This window comes from Bos grunniens, chromosome 3, assembly GCF_055505025.1.
Source record: "Bos grunniens cultivar Pamir isolate PY7600 chromosome 3, Bosgru_T2T1.0, whole genome shotgun sequence".
NCBI lineage: Eukaryota > Metazoa > Chordata > Mammalia > Artiodactyla > Bovidae > Bos > Bos grunniens.
Window position 1 is genome coordinate 86,355,795 of NC_141167.1, and position 19,977 is coordinate 86,375,771.

General features: G+C 40.7%; 1 protein-coding gene and 1 non-coding gene across 2 annotated transcripts in view; both read right to left on the minus strand.

The window, feature by feature from the left end:
- Positions 1–6,813, minus strand: part of SLC25A24 (solute carrier family 25 member 24) — a 59,289-nt gene extending 52,476 nt beyond the window's left edge. Inside the window, exon 1 of the mRNA XM_086391514.1 lies at positions 4,928–6,813. Within this exon, the coding sequence (XP_086247640.1) occupies positions 4,928–5,110 (183 nt within the window). The 5' untranslated portion in view covers positions 5,111–6,813. The remainder of the gene's footprint in view (positions 1–4,927) is intronic.
- Positions 6,814–8,507: 1,694 nt separating this feature from the next.
- Positions 8,508–8,614, minus strand: LOC147375951 (U6 spliceosomal RNA). The gene has a single exon (XR_015161763.1). It is a non-coding gene; the product is annotated as a U6 spliceosomal RNA (small nuclear RNA).
- Positions 8,615–19,977: the final 11,363 nt, after the last annotated feature.

A 19,977-nucleotide genomic window follows, 5' to 3' on the forward strand; every position in this document is an offset into this window, starting at 1 on the left:
GCCAGGTACAGAACAGGAAGTCGACCGTGCAGACAACGGCTCCAGAGCAGAGGCACACAGTGCACGCGGCGTTGGGGGCCAGATCTGGCGTGCGACGTCGCCGAGTTCCCGCCTCGCTCCCTGATCATCCAATCAGAAAGCCTGTTTCCACCTCACTCCAGGAAGAGTCTTTTCTCCTGAAGCTTCTTGAAAGACTTCTGCACAGGTCTGTCTCTAAAGGTAGAACTTCTTTTTATAGAAAAGTGGGTAGGGGAATTTTGAGACATGGACTGTGGAGTCGTAATGACTAGTGGTGTTGGTCCACCTTTTTTTTTTGAAGTTGTTTAGTCACACTTTTTAAGACTTCTTCTAAGGTTAAGGAACTTGGGAATCATTGTAATGATGCTTGGAACCTGAATGAAAATCTGCCAGCGTGGGCCTTTCCTTCTGTGATCACCCCCACGCCCCTACACCAGGTCATTATCTTCACTGGGTTTCTGCGGTGGCTCCAGAACAAATATGAAATTCTTTGAGCTGCTTCCCTTCTAGCTCTTGGTAATCCTCTCAGCTGTAAGAGTCCTATGCCTCTTATGATTCTAAGTCTCTCCTGAGAAAGTTACAGTAAGAGTTTGTGCCTGTGAATACATGGCAGGCAACTTAAGTTTTAAAATTGTCCATGACTTCAGAGGCCAGCTGAACACAACTGTTAGATCAGTTAGCTGTGAACATGGGTACAGGAATACCTTCATATGCTACACAGTCTGCCCCATTTTTCCTCCACCTATTAATAAAAGAATTACTACTAAATGGTGCCATGACGTGAGGAGAAATAAAAAATATCTGTAAAAATCTGTATTAAAAAAGTCAAGATCTTCCTTTTTTCATTATATTGGCTTATTCATTCTAAATCTAGATTTTTGTTTGTTTGTTTTTGGTCCTATATTATTACAAAGTTTTCCAAGCCTGAACTGAATCAAAATAAGAACTTCCAGCTAAAATTGCTGACTCTCCATCAGTTTATTTTTCTGATTTCTATTTCAGTAAATTAAAATTCAGATTATTTCTTCTCCTCTTCGATGTTCTGAAATTTTTTTCCTTAGAGTATCTCAAATGATATCCAAATATTAATATCCTTTTAGAATGTTTTAATGTGGCCTTTGATGAAAAACAAGGAGGAGGAGGAGGGCAGAAGGAGGAGGAGGAGAGGGAGGAAGGGAGGGGAAGGGGGAAAGGGAGGAGGGATATTCTAAGAAAAAAGAAAAAGCAGACAGGATTACTAGATTCTTATGGGAATATTAGTAATAACTACTGTATTTCCTTGTTTCTTATACTACCCTCTACAAACAATTCCTGAGTCCTAGAAGAACTTAATGTGAATTTTATCTAAAACATTAATTTCATAATGAGGCAATTTAGAAACATGTAAAGGCAGGGTCAATCAGAAGAAGAAACTGTAGTGCATTCACTTCTGTCCTATGTGTCAGGCACTGTGCCTGGGTGTTCACTGGAAGGACTGATGCTGAAGCTGAAACTTCAGTACTTTGGCCACCTCATGCGAAGAGTTGACTCATTGGAAAAGACCCTGATGCTGGGAGGGATTGGGGGCAGGAGGAGAAGGGGACGATAGAGGATGAGATGGCTGGATGGCATCACCGACTCGATGGACGTGAGTTTGAGTGAACTCCGGGAGTTGGTGATGGACAGGGAGGCCTGGCGTGCTGTGATTCATGGGGTCACAAAGAGTCAGACACGACTGAGGGACTGAACTGAACTGAACTGATGCTACAAGGGTAGGCAAGAAACCATAAAGATAAAAAGAGCAATTCACTAAGAAGATATAACAATGCTAAATCTGAACTCACCAGTAGTACAGTCCACTATATAGTCTATTTTTAAAATATAAAAGGGGGAAACTGACAAAATTATAAAGTTGGCAAATCTACAATTATAGAGATTCTGACACTTCTTTTTAATAGTGACTATAATAACAGTATTAGATAATTTAAAGCCTATAATTAGTTGATTGTTTATTAGGTACCAGGTATTATTCTAAGAATTTAACACATTTTAATTCATTTATACTTCACAATAACCCTATGAAATAAGTACTGATATCACCTCTGTCACAGATGTGGAAACTGAGGCTAGAGAGATTTTAAAATTTGCCCCAAAGTTATCAAGTAAGTAGCACAATCACAATTTAAACCCAGATAGTTTGGCTAGACTTTTCTTACAAATTCATCTATGTGTGTAAAAAGATGTTTATCTGGCAAAACTATGGAAACAGAAGATCAGTGGTTGGGGGTGGGTATAAATAGGCAGAGCACAGAGGACTTTTAGGGCAGAAATAGCACTATATGATATTATAATAATGAATACATGTCATTATACATTTGTCTAAACCCATAGAATATACAATACCAGGAGTGAACTCTAAAGTAAGCTATGAACTTAAAGTGATAATGATGTGTCAGTGTAGGTTCATCCTTGGTAAAAACAAAAAAGTACCATTCTGTTAAACGATGTTGACAGTTGGGGAGGCTTATGTGTGTGGTGTCTAGGGGCAGAGCGTGTATGGGAAATCTCTGTACCTTCCTCTCAATTTTGTTGTAAACCAAAAACTGCTCTAAAAAATACTTTTATATATTTATCTTATCTTATACAGCATTTATGGGCATCTTACAACAGGAGAACTTTTGGTTTTCTGTCCTACATATGCTGGAAATAAAACCATTAACAACTACTTTGCAGTTGAATATTTAATTGATTAATTTTTAATAACCAACTTTTAACTATTTCAAATGAGCCACTGCCTTGTTTAGGGTATTTCAAATCACAAGCCTTAAATCTTTTTGTATCACTGTGCTTAGATCATGAGACATGATCCTCATCTTCAGGATGTTTGGTATTAGTGGAGGACACAGTCAATAAATAAAAATAGCTTTTGGAGAGACCGGTGATGAACTCGTCTATAGAGGGTGGTCCGGAAAAGCTCATCCCAGAGAGATGATATTTACTTTTTTTTTAATCCTCTATTTTTTCCTAATCATAAAAATAATAATGTGTGATCATTTTTAAAAACTGAAATAATACAAAAATTATGAAGAAGAAAGTAAAAAGGTAATTTAACTCATACCATCCAAAAGCAATCATTATTACATTTTTATTAAAGAATCAAAAAGGAGTACTGAGAATAGTTAATATCTGGCATGAGCACAGTGATAGTATGTATATGTATGTATGTGTAAAGTATATTTTATGTATAAGATACATATATTAGGTATGTGACAAATACATGCCATCCTGTTCTATATGTTTGCATACACATAGTTTTATACAACTTATTTTATAATATATTCTTATATAAATTTTAGAAAACTGAAGACATTTTTTATTCCTGAGTTCTCTCTTCTTCTTAAGCAGTCTTGCCAGAGGTTTATGTTTTATTCATACTCTCAAAGAACCAACAAAGAAAGCATATATTTTGAAATTTAAAGCACACATTTAAATAATTCATGGGTCAGGGATGAAATCATATAGGACATTAGAAAATACTGGGAGCTAAGTTACGACAAAAATACAAACTTATGGGATGAGACGAAAGAAGTGATCAAAGGGATATTATAGCTCAAAATGGGCTTCCCTGGTGGCTCAGATGGTAAAGAATCTGCCTGCAATGCAGGAGACCCAGGTTCCATCCCTGGGTCAGGACGATTCCCTGGAGAAGGGAATAGCAACCCACTCCTGTATTCCTGCTTGGAAAATCCCATGGAGAGAGGAGCCTGGCAGGCTACAGTCCATGGGGTCACAAAAAGTCAGTTAATGAATCAAACATTCAACTCAAGAAATCAGAAAAGGGGCAAATCAGTAAACCTAAAGAAAGTAGAAAGAAATAAACAAAAGCTAATGGAAGAAAATTTAAAAACAGAGACAATCAGCAAAAAATACCAAAGTTGGCCGGGACAGGGAGAAGGACTGGCAATAAAAAAAGATTTCGTGAGATTGAAGGTGGGAAGAAGAAGAAAACAACTACAGATACAGTCAGAACTTCTTTAAAACCGTAAGTGAATATAAGTATTATGAACCTTGGACAAAATCGGCAGTTTCCTAGAAGTTGTAGCTTACTAAATCTGACTCAAGAAGAAATAGCCACTTGAAGAGGCCTGTAACTACTACAGGCATTGAATGAGTAGCTTAAAATACTACTATAAAACAGTTGTTCGCTCTCAGAACGTATTCACTTTCCCTCTTGGGATAGAGAATGCCGAAGTGTCCTCTTACGTTTCAGAGGGGCTGGAGATGTTCCAAGTATCTCCGCCCTGCTTTAGGAGCCGCTCTCGGGGACACAATTATGACTCAGAGAAGCCGAAATTGTTCAGACGACGGGCCAACCCTTCAGGTCAACTTGTGGACTTTGGGTATTAAGAATGTCTTAAACAATGGAATGTTGCCTCTCCTCCTCAACGGGAAGTTGGGAGGAAAATACGATGGTTTTTCAAACAGTTCTAAAACAGCAAACTATCTGATACAAGAAAGCAGGTTCGAAGAGAGATACAAAATGTGAGCCTTTTTACACAACTTGGAGCCACTTTAGTGTGAGAGCTAAAAAACAAAACAAAACAAAACTTCATTAAATGTTTGCAGAGGCTGAGAGCTACAAAAAGGGGGTGGAGGGGTACCAAAAGTACTGGGTACAGGATTTTGAACTGTTAAGAGCGAGCTAGAGCACTGCCGCACTCATTGTTCTGGAAAAACACCAGTAGCCTTTCAGATCTCGACGAGCATCGGTTCCGGGGTACCTGGCCGCGGTCCCCATCCCTGAGCTTCTGAACCATTCGCGGGCTGGCCGCCTTAAGTCCGGCTTCTTCCTGCCGCCGCCCTAGTCCTGGAGCGCCCAGAGTCCCTGCAGCCCTCCCGGCCCCTCGGGCCACGCCCCGCAGCGACCCACCTCCTCGGCGTCCTGGCCCAGGGGGATGCCCAAGCTTTTGAGTCCCTCCTGCAGCTCGCTGATGTCCACCACGCCGTCCCCGTTGCGGTCCAGTTTCTGAAAGAGGGTCTCGTAGCGCGTTGGCGGCTCCACGTCCTGGCAGGCCGCAGTGGGCAGCACGAAGCCCCGCAGCCAGCGCAGCATGATACCGGAGGCGCTGGCCCGCCCAGCCGAGGGAGCTCAGGGGTGTAAGGCCTGGCGGTTAAGGGACTGCCACTTGCAGTCCGACGAGCCGTGACCCTACGAGCCGCCTCGGCGCACAGGGAGTGGCCGCTCTCGCTGCGGCTCTGGGAGGAGCTCGCCGGCGCCAGCCTCCCGGAGAAGCGCGGGGGACGGGCCAGGCGCAGCCTGGCACTGGCAGGAAGTGCAAAGGCTGCGGGGTGGGGCCCGGGAGGGGCACTGGGACCTGACGAGTGAGCGCTGCTCCATCTGAGTGGAGCAGTTGGGGAGGTCCGAGAGACTGTGGGATTCTGCGTCAGCCTGTTAAAGAGGGGCGAGGGTGTGTGTGTGTGTAGAGGTTGGGGGTTGGGGAGGCAGCCTGACGCTCAGGTTACTTAACTTCAAGCCCTCCCTCCCTTTCGGTTTGTAGCCCTGGTGAACTGCCCAGAAATAGTTCTCTCCTCAGGGAAACTGGGCCTTCTCGGGCTTTGTTTCGAACACATCTCTTTTTTCCCTGCAACTCCACAGATCTGGATCTGTTTTCCGTTCACAGAAATGAGAGAATTGGGTGGCTGCACACCTGGGATGGGAATTAAGCTTTAAAACGCAGAGGAGTTAAATCTGAAAGCAATTTAAAAAATGAAAAGGAACACCTAAAACTAATACAGTGTTGTGTAATTGTAGCTCAGTAGAAGTGTGCGTGGGGGTGGAGGAGCCTTTCGCAGAAAAAGTCAGCATCCATCCAGGTGGATGAGGCTACTTCGATGTAGTTTAGTGTGATCTGCCCGATGAGTTTTAGAATCTTAGCACATATCAGCGGAGAAGACAATGGCACCCCACTCCAGTACTCTTGCCTGGAAAATCCCATGGATGGAGGAGCCTGGTAGGCTGCAGTCCATGGGGTCGCAGAGCCGGACACGACTGAAGTGACTTAGCAGCAGCAGCAGCAGCAGCACATATCAGAAAAACTTCAGGCTGCTCCTCCTCAAGATGGTGCTTACAAGGCTTGGGATTACTGCCCAGGAAATTCAGAACTCTTACTGCATAAAATGGGATAAGCGAAGGAATAGTGGACTTACAGAGAAAATACCAGGCAGGGTCCTAATCTTTCAGCTGTGTAACGCTGAAATGTGAAATCGGAGATGTGTCATAACCTCCCTGGGTAGCCTCTCATCAACAAAAGGAGAGTATGAGTATCTGCCTCTTAACAGGGTTGTATACTGTATGTGAAAGATCCTAATATTCTCAAGTACCAGTCAGGTGAAATATTAATGGTAGTAATGCTCTGTTCATCCACAGCTGCTTATATCACTGGGTTCCTATTATCTGCAGGAGATATAGATCTGTACTTGTAAATAAGGATCTGCCCACATCTTTTGAATTATTAAACAAAGACTAGTTCCAGCTAGTTAATTAGTCCAGACTAATTACTAAACAAAACCCAGAAACTGAGACCTTGATTTTCCTTCCCCTCATACTGTTTTGTATATTTAAGACATATGCAAATCTAGAGTTTGTAAACTGAGGGCTGCCTGTTTAGTTACAATCATCTTGAAACCCATTTATTTGCTTTTTTTTTTTCTCTCCTCCCAATTTCCAGTTTTTTTTTTTAATTTTATTTTATTTTTAAACTTTACATAATTGTATTAGTTTTGCCAAATATCAAAATGAATCCGCCACAGGTATACATGTGTTCCCCATCCTGAACCCTCCTCCCTCCTCCCTCCCCATACCATCCCTCTGGGTCGTCCCAGTGCACTAGCCCCAAGCATCCAGTATCCTGCATCGAACCTGGACTGGCAACTCGTTTCTTACATGATATTTTACATGTTTCAATGCCATTCTCCCAAATCTTCCCACCCTCTCCCTCTCCCACAGAGTCCATAAGACTGATCTATACATCAGTGTCTCTTTTGCTATCTCGTACACAGGGTTATTGTTACCATCTTTCTAAATTCCATATATATGCGTTAGTATACTGTATTGGTGTTTTTCCTTCTGGCTTACTTCACTCTGTATAATAGTCTCCAGTTTCATCCACCTCATTAGAACTGATTCAAATGTATTCTTGTTAATGGCTGAGTAATACTCCATTGTGTATATGTACCACAGCTTTCTTATCCATTCATCTGCTGATGGACATCTAGGTTGCTTCCATGTCCTGGCTATTATAAACAGTGCTGCGATGAACACTGGGGTACACGTGTCTCTTTCCCTTCTGGTTTCCTCAGTGTGTATGCCCAGCAGTGGGATTGCTGGATCATAAGGCAGTTCTATTTCCAGTTTTTTAAGGAATCTCCACGCTGTTCTCCATAGTGGCTGTACTAGTTTGCATTCCCACCAACAGTGTAAGAGGGTTCCCTTTTCTCCATACCCTCTCCAGCATTTACTATTCGTAGACTTTTGGATTGCAGCCATTCTGACTGGTGTGAAATGGTACCTCATAGTGGCTTTGATTTGCATTTCTCTGATAATGAGTGATGTTGAGCATCTTTTCATGTGTTTGTTAGCCATCTGTATGTCTTCTTTGGAGAAATGTCTATTTAGTTCTTTGGCCCATTTTTTGATTGAGTCATTTATTTTTCTGGAGTTGAGCTGTAGGAGTTGCTTGTATATTTTTGAGATTAGTTGTTTGTCAGTTGCTTCATTTGCTATTATTTTCTCCCATTCTGAAGGCTGTCTTTTCACCTTGCTAATAGTTTCCTTTGATGTGCAAAAGCTTTTAAGGTTAATTAGGTCCCATTTGTTTATTTTTGCTTTTATTTCCAATATTCTGGGAGGTGGGTCATAGAGGATCCTGCTGTGATGTATGTCAGAGAGTGTTTTGCCTATGTTCTCCTCTAGGAGTTTTATAGTTTCTGGTCTTATGTTTAGATCTTTAATCCATTTTGAGTTTATTTTTGTGTATGGTGTTAGAAAGTGTTCTAGTTTCATTCTTTTACAAGTGGTTGACCAGATTTCCCAGCACCACTTGTTAAAGAGATTGTCTTTAATCCATTGTATATTCTTGCCTCCTTTGTCAAAGATAAGGTGTCCATATGTGCGTGGATTTATCTCTGGGCTTTCTATTTTGTTCCATTGATCTATATTTCTGTCTTTGTGCCAGTACCATACTGTCTTGATAACTGTGGCTTTGTAGTAGAGCCTGAAGTCAGGCAGGTTGATTCCTCCAGTTCCATTCTTCTTTCTCAGGATCGCTTTGGCTATTCGAGGTTTTTTGTATTTCCATACAAATTGTGAAATTATTTGTTCTAGCTATGTGAAGAATACTGTTGGTAGCTTGATAGGGATTCCATCGAATCTATAAATTGCTTTGGGTAGTATACTCATTTTCACTATATTGATTCTTCCAATCCATGAACATGGTATATTTCTCCATCTAAAAAATATGGAACGCTTCACGAATTTGCGTGTCATCCTTGTGCAGGGGCCATGCTAATCTTCTCTGTATCATTCCAATTTTAGTATATGTGCTGCTGAAGCGAGCACCCAATTTCCAGTTTTGTTAAGAATTACCAAGGTCCTCAAACATCATCAAATTTTCTATCCATCCTTGAAAAATCTCTTTTAATCCCTACTATGAACACTGTGTACTTGAAGAGAAGCTCCTTGAAATGGTCATCTCAAACTCTAATTTTTTTTTCTTTTCCTTCATCTTTTTTTTTTTTTTTTGTAGTAAATAGAGGAATTATTTGTCAACATTTTGACTGACAGAGAAAGACAAATACCATGCATTAATGCATATATATGGAATCTCAAAAGATAGAACCGATCATCCTACATGCAGGGCAGCAAAGGAGACACAGACATAAAGAACAGACTTTTGGACACAGTGGGAGAAGGAGAGGGTGGGATGCTTTGAGAGAACAGCACTGAAACATATACATTGCTGTGTGTAAAATAGATAGCCAGTGGGAGTTCAATGCGTGACGTAGGGAACCCAAAGTCAGGGCTCTGTGGCAGCCTGGAGGGATGTGGGAGGGGGGTTCAGGAGGAAGGGATCACGTGGATGCCCATGGCTGACTCATGTTGAGGTATACCAGAGGCCATCACAATGTACTGGAGTAATTATCCTCCAATTAAAATAAATAACGTAAAAAATTTAACTGACAAACTTATGTTTGCACAAAACTTGTACAAGAATGTTCATAGCTGTTTTCTTCATAATTACCAAAACCCATAAATAAGCAAAATGTTCTTAAATGGGTGAATGTTAGATAAACAACCTATGTTGCATTCATACAATGGAATACTACTCAGCAATAAAAAGTAATGAACTGATGCATGCAGCCATACATTACATGACATACTAGAAAAGGGAAAACTATAGTGGCAGAAAACAGATCAGTGGTTGTCAGGTGCTGAGGAGCTGGGGGGAGTGATGGAACTGTTCTATGTTTTGATTACAGCTGTGTTTACACAACTGTATGAGCTTGTTAAAATGCACAGCACTATGTACTAAAATGGTTTAATTTTACTCTGTGGAAACATACTTCAATAAATCTGACTTTTTAAATATGCAGATGACACCACACTTATGGCAGAAAGCGAAGAACTAAAGAGCCTCTTGATCCCATGAAAAGTTGGATCAACTTAGTGACTAAACAAGAATAACTTTATACTAGCAGAGATTTTCAAACTTTAACATGTGAAAGATGACCTGGGGCTCTGGTGTAAGTGCAACTCTTATATAGTAGACCTGGAGAAATTCCAGATGTTCAAGCTGGTTTTAGAAAAGGCAGAGGAACCAGAGATCAAATTGCCAACATCTGTTGGATCATCAAAAAGGCAAGAGAGTTCCAGAAAACCATCTACTTCTGCTTTATTGACTATGCCAAAGCCTTCGACTGCGAGAATCACAACAAACCGTGGAAAATTCTTAAAGAGACGGGAATACCAGACCACCTGACCTGCCTCTTGAGAAATCTATTCATGGTCAAGAAGCAACAGTGAGAACTGGACATGGAACAAGAGACTGGCTCCAAATCGGGAAAGGAGTACATCAAGGCTGTATATTGTTACCCTACTCATTTAACTTATATGGAGAGTACATCATGAGAAATGCTGGACTGGATGAAGCACAGGCTTGAATTAAGATTGCTGGGAGAACTATCAATAACCTCAGATATGTAGATGACACCACCCTTATGGCAGAAAGCAAAGAAGAACTAAAGAGCCTCTTGATGAAAGTGATAGAAGAGATGAAAAACTTGGCTTAAAACTCAACATTCAGAAAACTAAGATCATAGCATCTGGTCCCATCACTTCATGGCAAATAGATGGGAAAACAGTGATAGACTTTATTTTCTTGGGCTCCAAAATCACTGTAGATGGTGACTGCAGCCATGAAATTAAAAGATGCCTGCTCCTTGGAAGAACAGTTATGACCAACCTAGACAGCATAGTAAAAAGCAGAGACATTACTTTGCCAAATCAAACCTATCGTTTTTCCAGTAGTCATGTATGGATGTTAGAGTTGGACTATAAAAAAGCTGAGCGCCAAAGAATTGATGCTTTTGAACTGAGGTGCTGGCGAAGACTCTTGAGAGTCCCTTGGACAGCAAGGATATCCAACCAGTCCATCCTAAAGTAAATCAGTCCTGAATATTCATTGGAAAGACTGGTGCTGAATCTGAAACTCCAATACTTTGGTCACCTGAAGTGAAGAACTGACTCATTTGAAAAGACCCTGATGCTGGGAAAGATTGAAGACAGGAGGAGAAGGGGACAACAGAGGATGAGATGGTTGGATAGCATCACTGACTCGATGGACATGAGTTTGACACCTACTCTGGGAGTTGATGATGGACAGGGAGGCCTGGAGTGCTGCAGCCCATGGTGTCGCAAAGAGTAGATGTGACTGAGCAACTGAACTGAACTGAACTGAACAATAGCAACTTTTATGTGAGAAAAGAAAAGGTTATATAGATATTTACACATCTGCATGAGGCAGGGCATCCCTACACACTTGTATGTTGCTAATTGCCAAAGACTAATGGCACCCTACTCCAGTACTCTTGTCTGGCAAATCCCATGGACGGAGGAGCCTGGTGGGCTGCAGTCCATGGGGTTGTGAAGAGTCAGACACGACTGAGCGACTTCACTTTCACTTTTCACTTTCATACATTGGAGGAGGAAATGGCAACCCAGTCCAGAATTCTTGCCTGGAGAATCCCAGGGATGGGGGAGCCTGGTGGGCTGCCGTCTATGGGGTCGCACAGAGTCAGACACAACTGAAGCGACTTAGCAGCAGCAGCAGCAGTGTTTCTACAGAGGCCAAGAGCAGAAACCCTGAACTTTCCTTAGCTCAATTTATTTCTGTAGTCAGGACAGGAGCCTGGGTTCAGCCCAGTTCAACTTGCTTCTGTTTTCCCTGACATCTAGCCTTCTCGGGTGCTACTATCTTCCATCACTACCTTTTAACTTAAACAGTTTCATCTACTTTGGTCTTTGAAAACCTCCTTCAATACCTACTTTGAATACCATATAGTTAAGGGGTTCTGCTTGAATAATCAGTTGAGATTTTCATATTTTTTGCTGGTAAACAATCTTACCCTTAAAAAAACAAACAAACAAACAAACAAACAAAAAACCCTACTGGAGCACTTAGTTCCAATAAGACCAAAGTTTCAGCTGGTCCACAAGGCTCTGATCATATTTCAAACCCTGATCATTGCTGTCTCAAATTTAAGTGTTCACAAAGTGGGATAACTAAGAGTTTGTGTGTGTGTGTGTGTGTGTACTCAGTCCTGCCGGACTCTTTGGGACCCCATAGGCTGTAGCCCGCCAGGCTGTCCATGGGGTTTTCCAGGAAAGAATACTGGTGTGGGTTGCCATTTCCTTCTCCAGATGATCTTCCTGTTGGCTCAGCATAAAGCTATCACCATCACTGGAAAGACCGTTTTATCATACTGTGAGTTTAAATTTCAATGTTCTAGTAGTCTTTAGGAGACAATAATCATTTTACGTTTTGACTCATTTATCACATTAAAATAACTGAATATTCTCCCCATGTTTTCCAAGGCATCTAAGAGACAGAATCCAGAAAGAGGTGAATTCTGATCTTACTCAGCCTATCCACTATCCCCAACCCTTCAAAAGGTAATTTCAGACAATTCTCAATCACAAAAACATGGCACTTAATTACTGAAAAACTAAAAGCATCTATTTCTGCTTTATTGACTATGCCAAAGCCTTTGACTGTATGGATCACAATAAACTGTGGAAAATTCTGAAAGAGATGGCAATACCAGACCACCTGACCTGCCTCTTGAGAAATTCGTATGCAGGTCAGGAAGCAACAGTTAGAACTGGACATGGAACAACAGACTGGTTCCAAATAGGAAAAGGAGTTCATCAAGGCTGTATATTGTCACCCTGTTTATTTAACTTATATGCAGAGTACATCATGAGAAACGCTGGACTGGAAGAAACACAAGCTGGAATGAAGATTGCCAGGAGAAATATCAATAACCTCAGATATGCAGATGACACCACCCTTATGGCAGAAAGTGAAGAGGAACTCAAAAGCCTCTTGATGAAAGTGAAAGAGGAGAGTGAAAAAGTTGGCTTAAAGCTCAACATTCAGAAAACGAAGATCATGGCATCCGGTCCCATCACTTCATGGGAAATAGATGGGGAAACAGTGGAAACAGTGTCAGACTTTATTTTTCTGAGCTCCAAAATCACTACAGATGGTGACTGCAGCCATGAAATTAAAAGACGCTTACTCCATGGAAAGAAAGTTATGACCAACCTAGATAGCATATTCAAAAGCAGAGACATTACTTTGCCAACAAAGGTTCGTCTAGTCAAGGCTATGGTTTTTCCTGTGGTCATGTATGGATGTGGGAGTTGGACTGTGAAGAAGGCTGAGTGCCGAAGAATTGATGCTTTTGAACTGTGGTGTTGGAGAAGACTCTTGAGAGTCCCTTGGACTGCAAGGAGATCCAACCAGTCCGTTCTGAAGGAGATCAGCCCTGGGATTTCTTCAGAAGGAATGATGCTAAAGCTGAAACTCCAGTACTTTGGCCACCTCATTCGAAGAGTTGACACATTGGGAAAGACTCTGATGCTGGGAGGGATTGGGGGCAAGAGGAGAAGGGGACGACAGAGGATGAGATGGCTGGATGGCATCACTGACTCGATGGACGTGAGTCTCAGTGAACTCTGGGGGTTGGTGATGGACAGGGAGGTCTGGCGTGCTGCAATTCATGGAGTTGCAAAGAGTCAGACACGACAGCAAATGATCTGATCTGACTATTATTGTTAAATCATGTAAATAATTGTCACTTCAAATCAGTTGTGTCAAATTCAAAATGGATTCAAAGCCACATAGCTATCTCAGAACTTTGAAAATATTTCAGTCTGAACACAGACTTTCTTCATTTTGTGATCATTTGTGAAAATTTTGTTCTGAAGACTGATAGATTAAAAATGCAAGAAAAAAACTGGACATCTATTGAAGAATCAATAATCATTGAAATTGTATCAATATTCTATACTTATGTTTTTGTATGTAAAGCCTCCATTTCCTGCCCTCCCGCTCTCCCTTCCATCTGGAATCACCAGTTTAAAGCTATTAGGCAGGCTTGAGAAAAGCTACCCAGTATGGGTCAAAACTCAAGGAAAAAAGGTAACTAAGCAGGGCAGTAGCCTAATGTTCGTGAGACTGATTACATACAAAAGGATAGGGCAAACAAATGAGTATACTGAGGATAAGAGCTAGGCTTCTTGTTGTCAGAGAAGTGAGTTACAGATACACCAAGAGGAAAGCTAGAATGAATCCTACAGAGCTGAATTTGAATTAGTGGTATTGGTATGAATTCAGTTTTGAATATTTTTAGATACAGAAATGCAGAGGTGGTCTCTGTACTCATGGAACATACAGTTTAGTCAGGACAGACAGAAAATAAATTACTCATACCTCCAGGATAACTTTAACAAGAAGAAATTTGGGTCATATAATAACAATAAAACTAAGAATCTACAAAACAATAAAAATTTGCTTGTTGTACAGCAGAAACTAATACAACATTGTAAAGCAATTATCCTCCAATTTTTTAAAAAAAGCCTATGATAAACCATAATGGAAAATATTTATGTATAATGGGATGACTTTGCTGTACAATAGGGATTAACAATATTGTAACTCAATTATTGTTAATCCCTATTGTACAGCAAAGTCATCCGGGATTAACAATATTGTAACTCAATTATCGGAGAAGGCAATGGCACCCCACTCCAGTACTCTTGCCTGGAAAATCCCATGGACAGAGGGGCCTGGTGGGCTGCAGTCCATGGGGTCGCTAGGAGTCGGACACGACTGAGCGACTTCACTTTCACTTTTCGCTTTCATGCATTGGAGAAGGAAATGGCAACCCACTCCAGTGTTCTTGCCTGGAGAATCCCAGGGACGGGGGAGCCTGAGCAGCAGCAGCAGCAACTTAATTATACTTCAATAAAAATAAACAAAAAATTTTCTCTTCTAACATTCATTTTAACAGTTTCACAGTGCATAGAGAAATTTCAAATGCACATTTTTTTTTTATTTTAAAAGGTTCATCACTCATATTTAAAATGAGACTTTTTGCTTTATTTCTTTCATATATGTTTGCTATGTATACTCAAAAACTAAATGTCTTTTACATTGTTTTGCTTGTATCTTCATAAGACCTTCAAACTCATGATCACTTGTTTCTTTGTAATAATGTGACTGAACCAGTATCTTTGTAACAAGTTTGATATAGTTTGAGAGCAATTCAATTTGCAGAAAGTCCATCTTTCTAGTACATTTTAGTGCACTAAATGTACATTTAGTACATTTTAGTGCACTAAATGTACATTTAGTACATTTTAGTGTTATTTTCCTTTTGATGGAAAATGATCCACTATTGAAAAAATGGCCACAATGTAATGTTGCTACCAACTCAGCAGAGGGTGCTCCAACTTACGGATGAAGAAGAGCTTTAGGATATATATTAATAGTAAAAATAGAGGGTAATGCAGGCAGGCAGCAGAACAAAGGAAAGAAGGAAGATTAGTAGGTCTTTATTTTTTAGTCATCAATATAGTTACGGATTCCTAAAATATACCAATAAAAAAATACAGAACTAAAATATTATTTAAAACCTGGCTATAACATTTTTTTCTTTTTAAAAAAATATTCTCTGTCCATCTTCATTCACTATGTGCTCCAGTAAAACTAAAGGAATGCTTTATATTAAAACCCATTATGTTAGTTTTTTTAAAGTGTAACATATTTACTTTAAAAAATATTTTATATATTGCAAAAACAATCTATTACATCAACATCCTTCCATCAATAACAAAATAAGTTTCCTTTGGAGTCAGGAACTTTATGATCCCTGTGAATGGTTTCTCAGTGACTCAGTCATCTATTTAAGCCCTGAAGGATATAATGTAACTTTGTGCTAGAGGTGGGGGGGGGGGGAGGGTGGGGAAGGGGAGAACAATGGTTAAAGTTCATTTAGTAACCCTTGAAACCTTCTGTTGTCAAAATGTTACGCTTTTTAAAATTGTTATAGTGTTGATCCTTCTTCATTATTATTGTTGATTTTAATTAACCTTCCTTTTTCATGTCTTTGGGCTTCCCTAGTGGCTGAGCTGTAAAGAATCCGCCTGCAATACAGGAGACCTCAGTTCTATCCCTGGGCTGGAAAGATCCCCTGAAGAAGAGATCAGCTAACCGCTCCAGTATTCTGGCCTGGAGAATTTCATGGACTGTATAGGACAGGGGGTCACAATGAGTCTGACAAGACTGAGCGACTTTCGCTTTCATGTCTTTAAAAGTCTTCTGGATGTTGACTCTGTTCAGTTCAGTTCAGTCGCTCAGTCGTATCCGACTCTTTGCGACTGAACTGAACTGAACAGAGTCAATAGGCATTATATTACATGTGTGTGAGTATAGCCAATTTATGGTCATACCCTAATTCTGTATTTTTTATTTTCAAAGAAAAATACTTGAAGAAACTTAGTAGGCTATAAAGAGATGGTGTTTGGAGAGTCCAAGTGCCAGAAACCCAGACTGACTAATTTATGCAAGAAGCAAAGGACTGCAGCTGGAACTGAGGTAAAATAAAAACCATGGGGACTTCTCTGTAGTCCAGTGATTAAGATTCTGCACTCCCACTGCAAAGGTTTGATTCCTTGTGGGGGAACTAAGATCCCACATGCTCAGAGACATGTCCAAAAAAATAAAAGCAAATTAAACCAAGAATCATGAACTGGAACAGCCTCAATTCGGTATCTTGTGTCTCTGCTCCCATCTGTGCTCCTGCTTCTGTCTTCTCCCACAGTGCAAATCCCTTTCCTTCACATAGTAGGAAACATGGTTGTAACATCTCCCAGTTTCATATCTTACTACCTCAGGCACCAGAGACAGCCTTTTGTAACACTTTTTCTGGCACTAAGTTTCCAAATCCTCTTGAGGGACTCCTCAACTTAGGTTAGGGGCAACCCACTCCAGTACTCTTGCCTGGAGGATCCCATGGACAGAGAAGCCTGGTGGGCTGCAGTCCATGGGGTCACGAAGAGTCGGACACAACTGAGCAACTTCACTTTCACTTTTCACTTTTCACTTTCATGCATTGGAGAAGGAAATGGCAACCCACCCCAGTGTTCTTGCCTGGAGAATCCCAAAGACGGGGGAGCCTGGTAGGCTGGCATCTATGGCATTGCATAGAGTAGGACATGACTGAAGTGACTTAGCATGAGCAAATAACAATGTCCATGGGCCAGGATTATAGCAGTGCATTGCAGTTCCCAGTGAATTCAAATAAGAAAGGGGAGAAGTGCATTTTGTGGAAGAGTATATAGATGTACAAACAGATTTTTCTTGTTAAATATAATTGACTTGGGTTTCAGTATACCAGATTATATGTAATTTGCCAAATGTTCAAAAGTTGGTTCCATTTGAAAACAATTCAGAAAAATGTAAGCATCTATGAAATTGACTTAGTTCAGTTCAGTTCAGTCGCTCAGTTGTGTCCGACTCTTTACAACCCCATGAACCACAGCACGCCAGGCCTCCCTGTCCATCACCAACTCCCAGAGTTCACCCAAACCCATGTTCATTGAGTCAGTGATGCCATCCAATCATCTCATCCTCTGTCGTCCCCTTCTCCTCCTGCCCTCAGTCTTTCCCAGCATCAAGGTCTTTTCCAATGAGTCAAGCTCTTCCCATCAGGGGGCCAAAGTACTGGAGTTTCAGCTTCAACATCAGTGATCCAATGAACACCCAGGACTATGTGGATCTGTGTGGATCCACACAGATCTTTATTGACTTTGGCATACTCAATAAAGGATCTCCTTTAGGATGGACTGATTGGATCTCCTTGCAGTTTCAAGGGACTCTCAAGAGTCTTCTCCAACACCACAGTTTAAAAGCATCAATTCTTTGGCACTAAGCTTTCTTCACAGTCCAACTCTCACATCCAAACATGACCACTGGAAAAACCATAACCTTGACTAGACAGACCTTTTTTGGCAAAGTAATGTCTCTGCTTTTGAACATGTTGTCTAGGTTGGTCATAACTTTCCTTCCACGGAGTAAGCGTCTTTTAATTTCATGGCTGCAATCACCATCTGCAGTGATTTTGGAGCCCCAAAAAATGAAGCCTCACACTATTTCCACTGTTTCCCCATCTATTTCCCATGAAGTGATGGGACCAGATGCCATGGTCTTAGTTTTCTGAATGTTGAGCTTTAAGCCAACTTTTTCACTCTCCTCTTTCACTTTCATCAAGAGGCTCTTTAGTTCTTCTTTGCTTTCTGCCATAAGGGTGGTGTCATCTGCATATCTGAGGTTATTGATATTTCTCCCAGCAATCTTGATTCCAGCTTGTGCTTCATCCAGCCCAGTGTTTCTCATGATGTACTTTAGATTTAAGTAAAATAAGCAGGGTGACAATATACAGCCTTGACATGCTCCTTTTCCTATTTGGAACCAGTCTGTTGTTCCATGTCCAGTTCTAACTGTTGCTTCCTGACCTGCATATAGGTTTCTCAAGAGGTAGGTCAGGTGGTCTGGTATTCCCATCTCTTTCAGAATTTTCCACAGTTTATTGTGATCCACACAGTCAAAGGCTTTGGCATAGTCAATAAAGCAGAAATAGATGTTTTTCTGGAACTCTCTTGCTTTTTCTATGATCCAATGGATGTTGGAAATTTGATCTCTGGTTCTTCTGCCTTTTCTAAAACCAGCTTGAACATCAGGAAGTTCACGGTTCACATATTGCTGAAGCCTGGCTTGGAGAATTTTGAGCATTACCTTACTAGCTTGCGAGATGAGTGTAATTGTGCAGTAGTTTGAGCATTCTTTGTCATTGCCTTTCTTTGGGATTGGAATGAAAACTGACCTTTTCCAGTTCTGTGGTCACTGCTGAGTTTTCCAAACTTGCTGGCATGTTGAGTGCAGCACTTTCACAGCATCATCTTTTAGGATTTGAAATAGTTCAACTGGAATTCCATCACCTCCACTAGCTTTGTTTGTAGTGATGCTTCCTAAGGCCCCCTTGACTTCACATTCTAGGATGTCTGGCTCTAGGTGAGTGATCACACCATTGTAATTAACTGGGTTATGAAGATCTTTTTTGTACAGTTCTGTGTATTCTTGTCACCTCTTGTTAATATCTTCTGCTTCTTTTAGGTCCCTACCATTTCTGTCCTTTATTGAGCCCATCTTTGCATGAAATGTTCCCTTGGTATCTCTAATTTTCTTGAAGAGATCTCTAGTCTTTCCCATTCTATTGTTTTCCTCTATTTCTTTGCATTGATTGCTGAGAAAGGCTTTCTTATCTCTCCTTGCTATTCTTTGGAACTCTGCATTCAAATTGACTCAAATCAATGGCCAAATGGGATTCAATTCCAAAACAAAAAACAAACTAACAAGCAACCTTGTAGGGACATAAATTTTATATAAAGTAAAGTAGAATTAACAGGCTGTTAAATAGAAATTTAGCTAAGATACCAAGACAACATATATCCTAAGACAAAATGATATGCAAGGCCATAAAAGCAGAATTTTCAAAGGACATGTAGTAGAAAGTCAGTTTTGTGGCCTTTGAACCCCTCACCCATATGGAGAATAAAAGGGGTTGGATTGGAATTAGAAGAAGCTATTTAGAGAGAGCTGCTACTGTACTAGAGATTGAAGGCGGAGACATAAGTGACCAGCATGATATCCAACAAGAAACTACAGAAGAGAGTTTCCTAGTAACTAGGTGGGTCTACAAAGAAGCCACATAAGAGAAAGAAAGAGCTTCACAAGATGTCAGGGCAGAAAACTCAAGTGCTGCTCACCGTGGTCTTAGGTAAGAACTGGCCTACTGGCCCTTTCCTTGCCTCTCTATTCTACTGGGACTCTGATGGAGTTGGCAAGCTAGAGAAAATGAATCCTAGATGGGAAAAAACAAGAAGCCAAAAATGCCTCTCTCTCATCACAGGCCTTTTGTCTGTGGCAGGTCTGAGCAGAGGTAGAGAAAGAAATTTTAGTTTAAATCAAGATTGAAGTTTTGATGACTGTGCAGGCCAGACATTTAATTAATTGAAAGTGATAAGAAAAGTTGTGAGATTTGCCCTGACGTTCATCTAGAGCAAACAAAAACCAGCCTCACAAAATGAGTTCAAAGAGACTCTGGGAAAAGTCACAAAGGCCTTTACATCACACAAGTTATAGTTGTTCTCATACTTAAAATACTCAGCTACAATACCATCTCATACCTGTTAGAATGGCTGTTAACAAAAAGACAAGAATAACAAGTGTTGGTGAGGATGTGAACCTCATGCACTCTTAGTGGGAATGTAAACCAGTGCAGCCAATGAGGAAAACA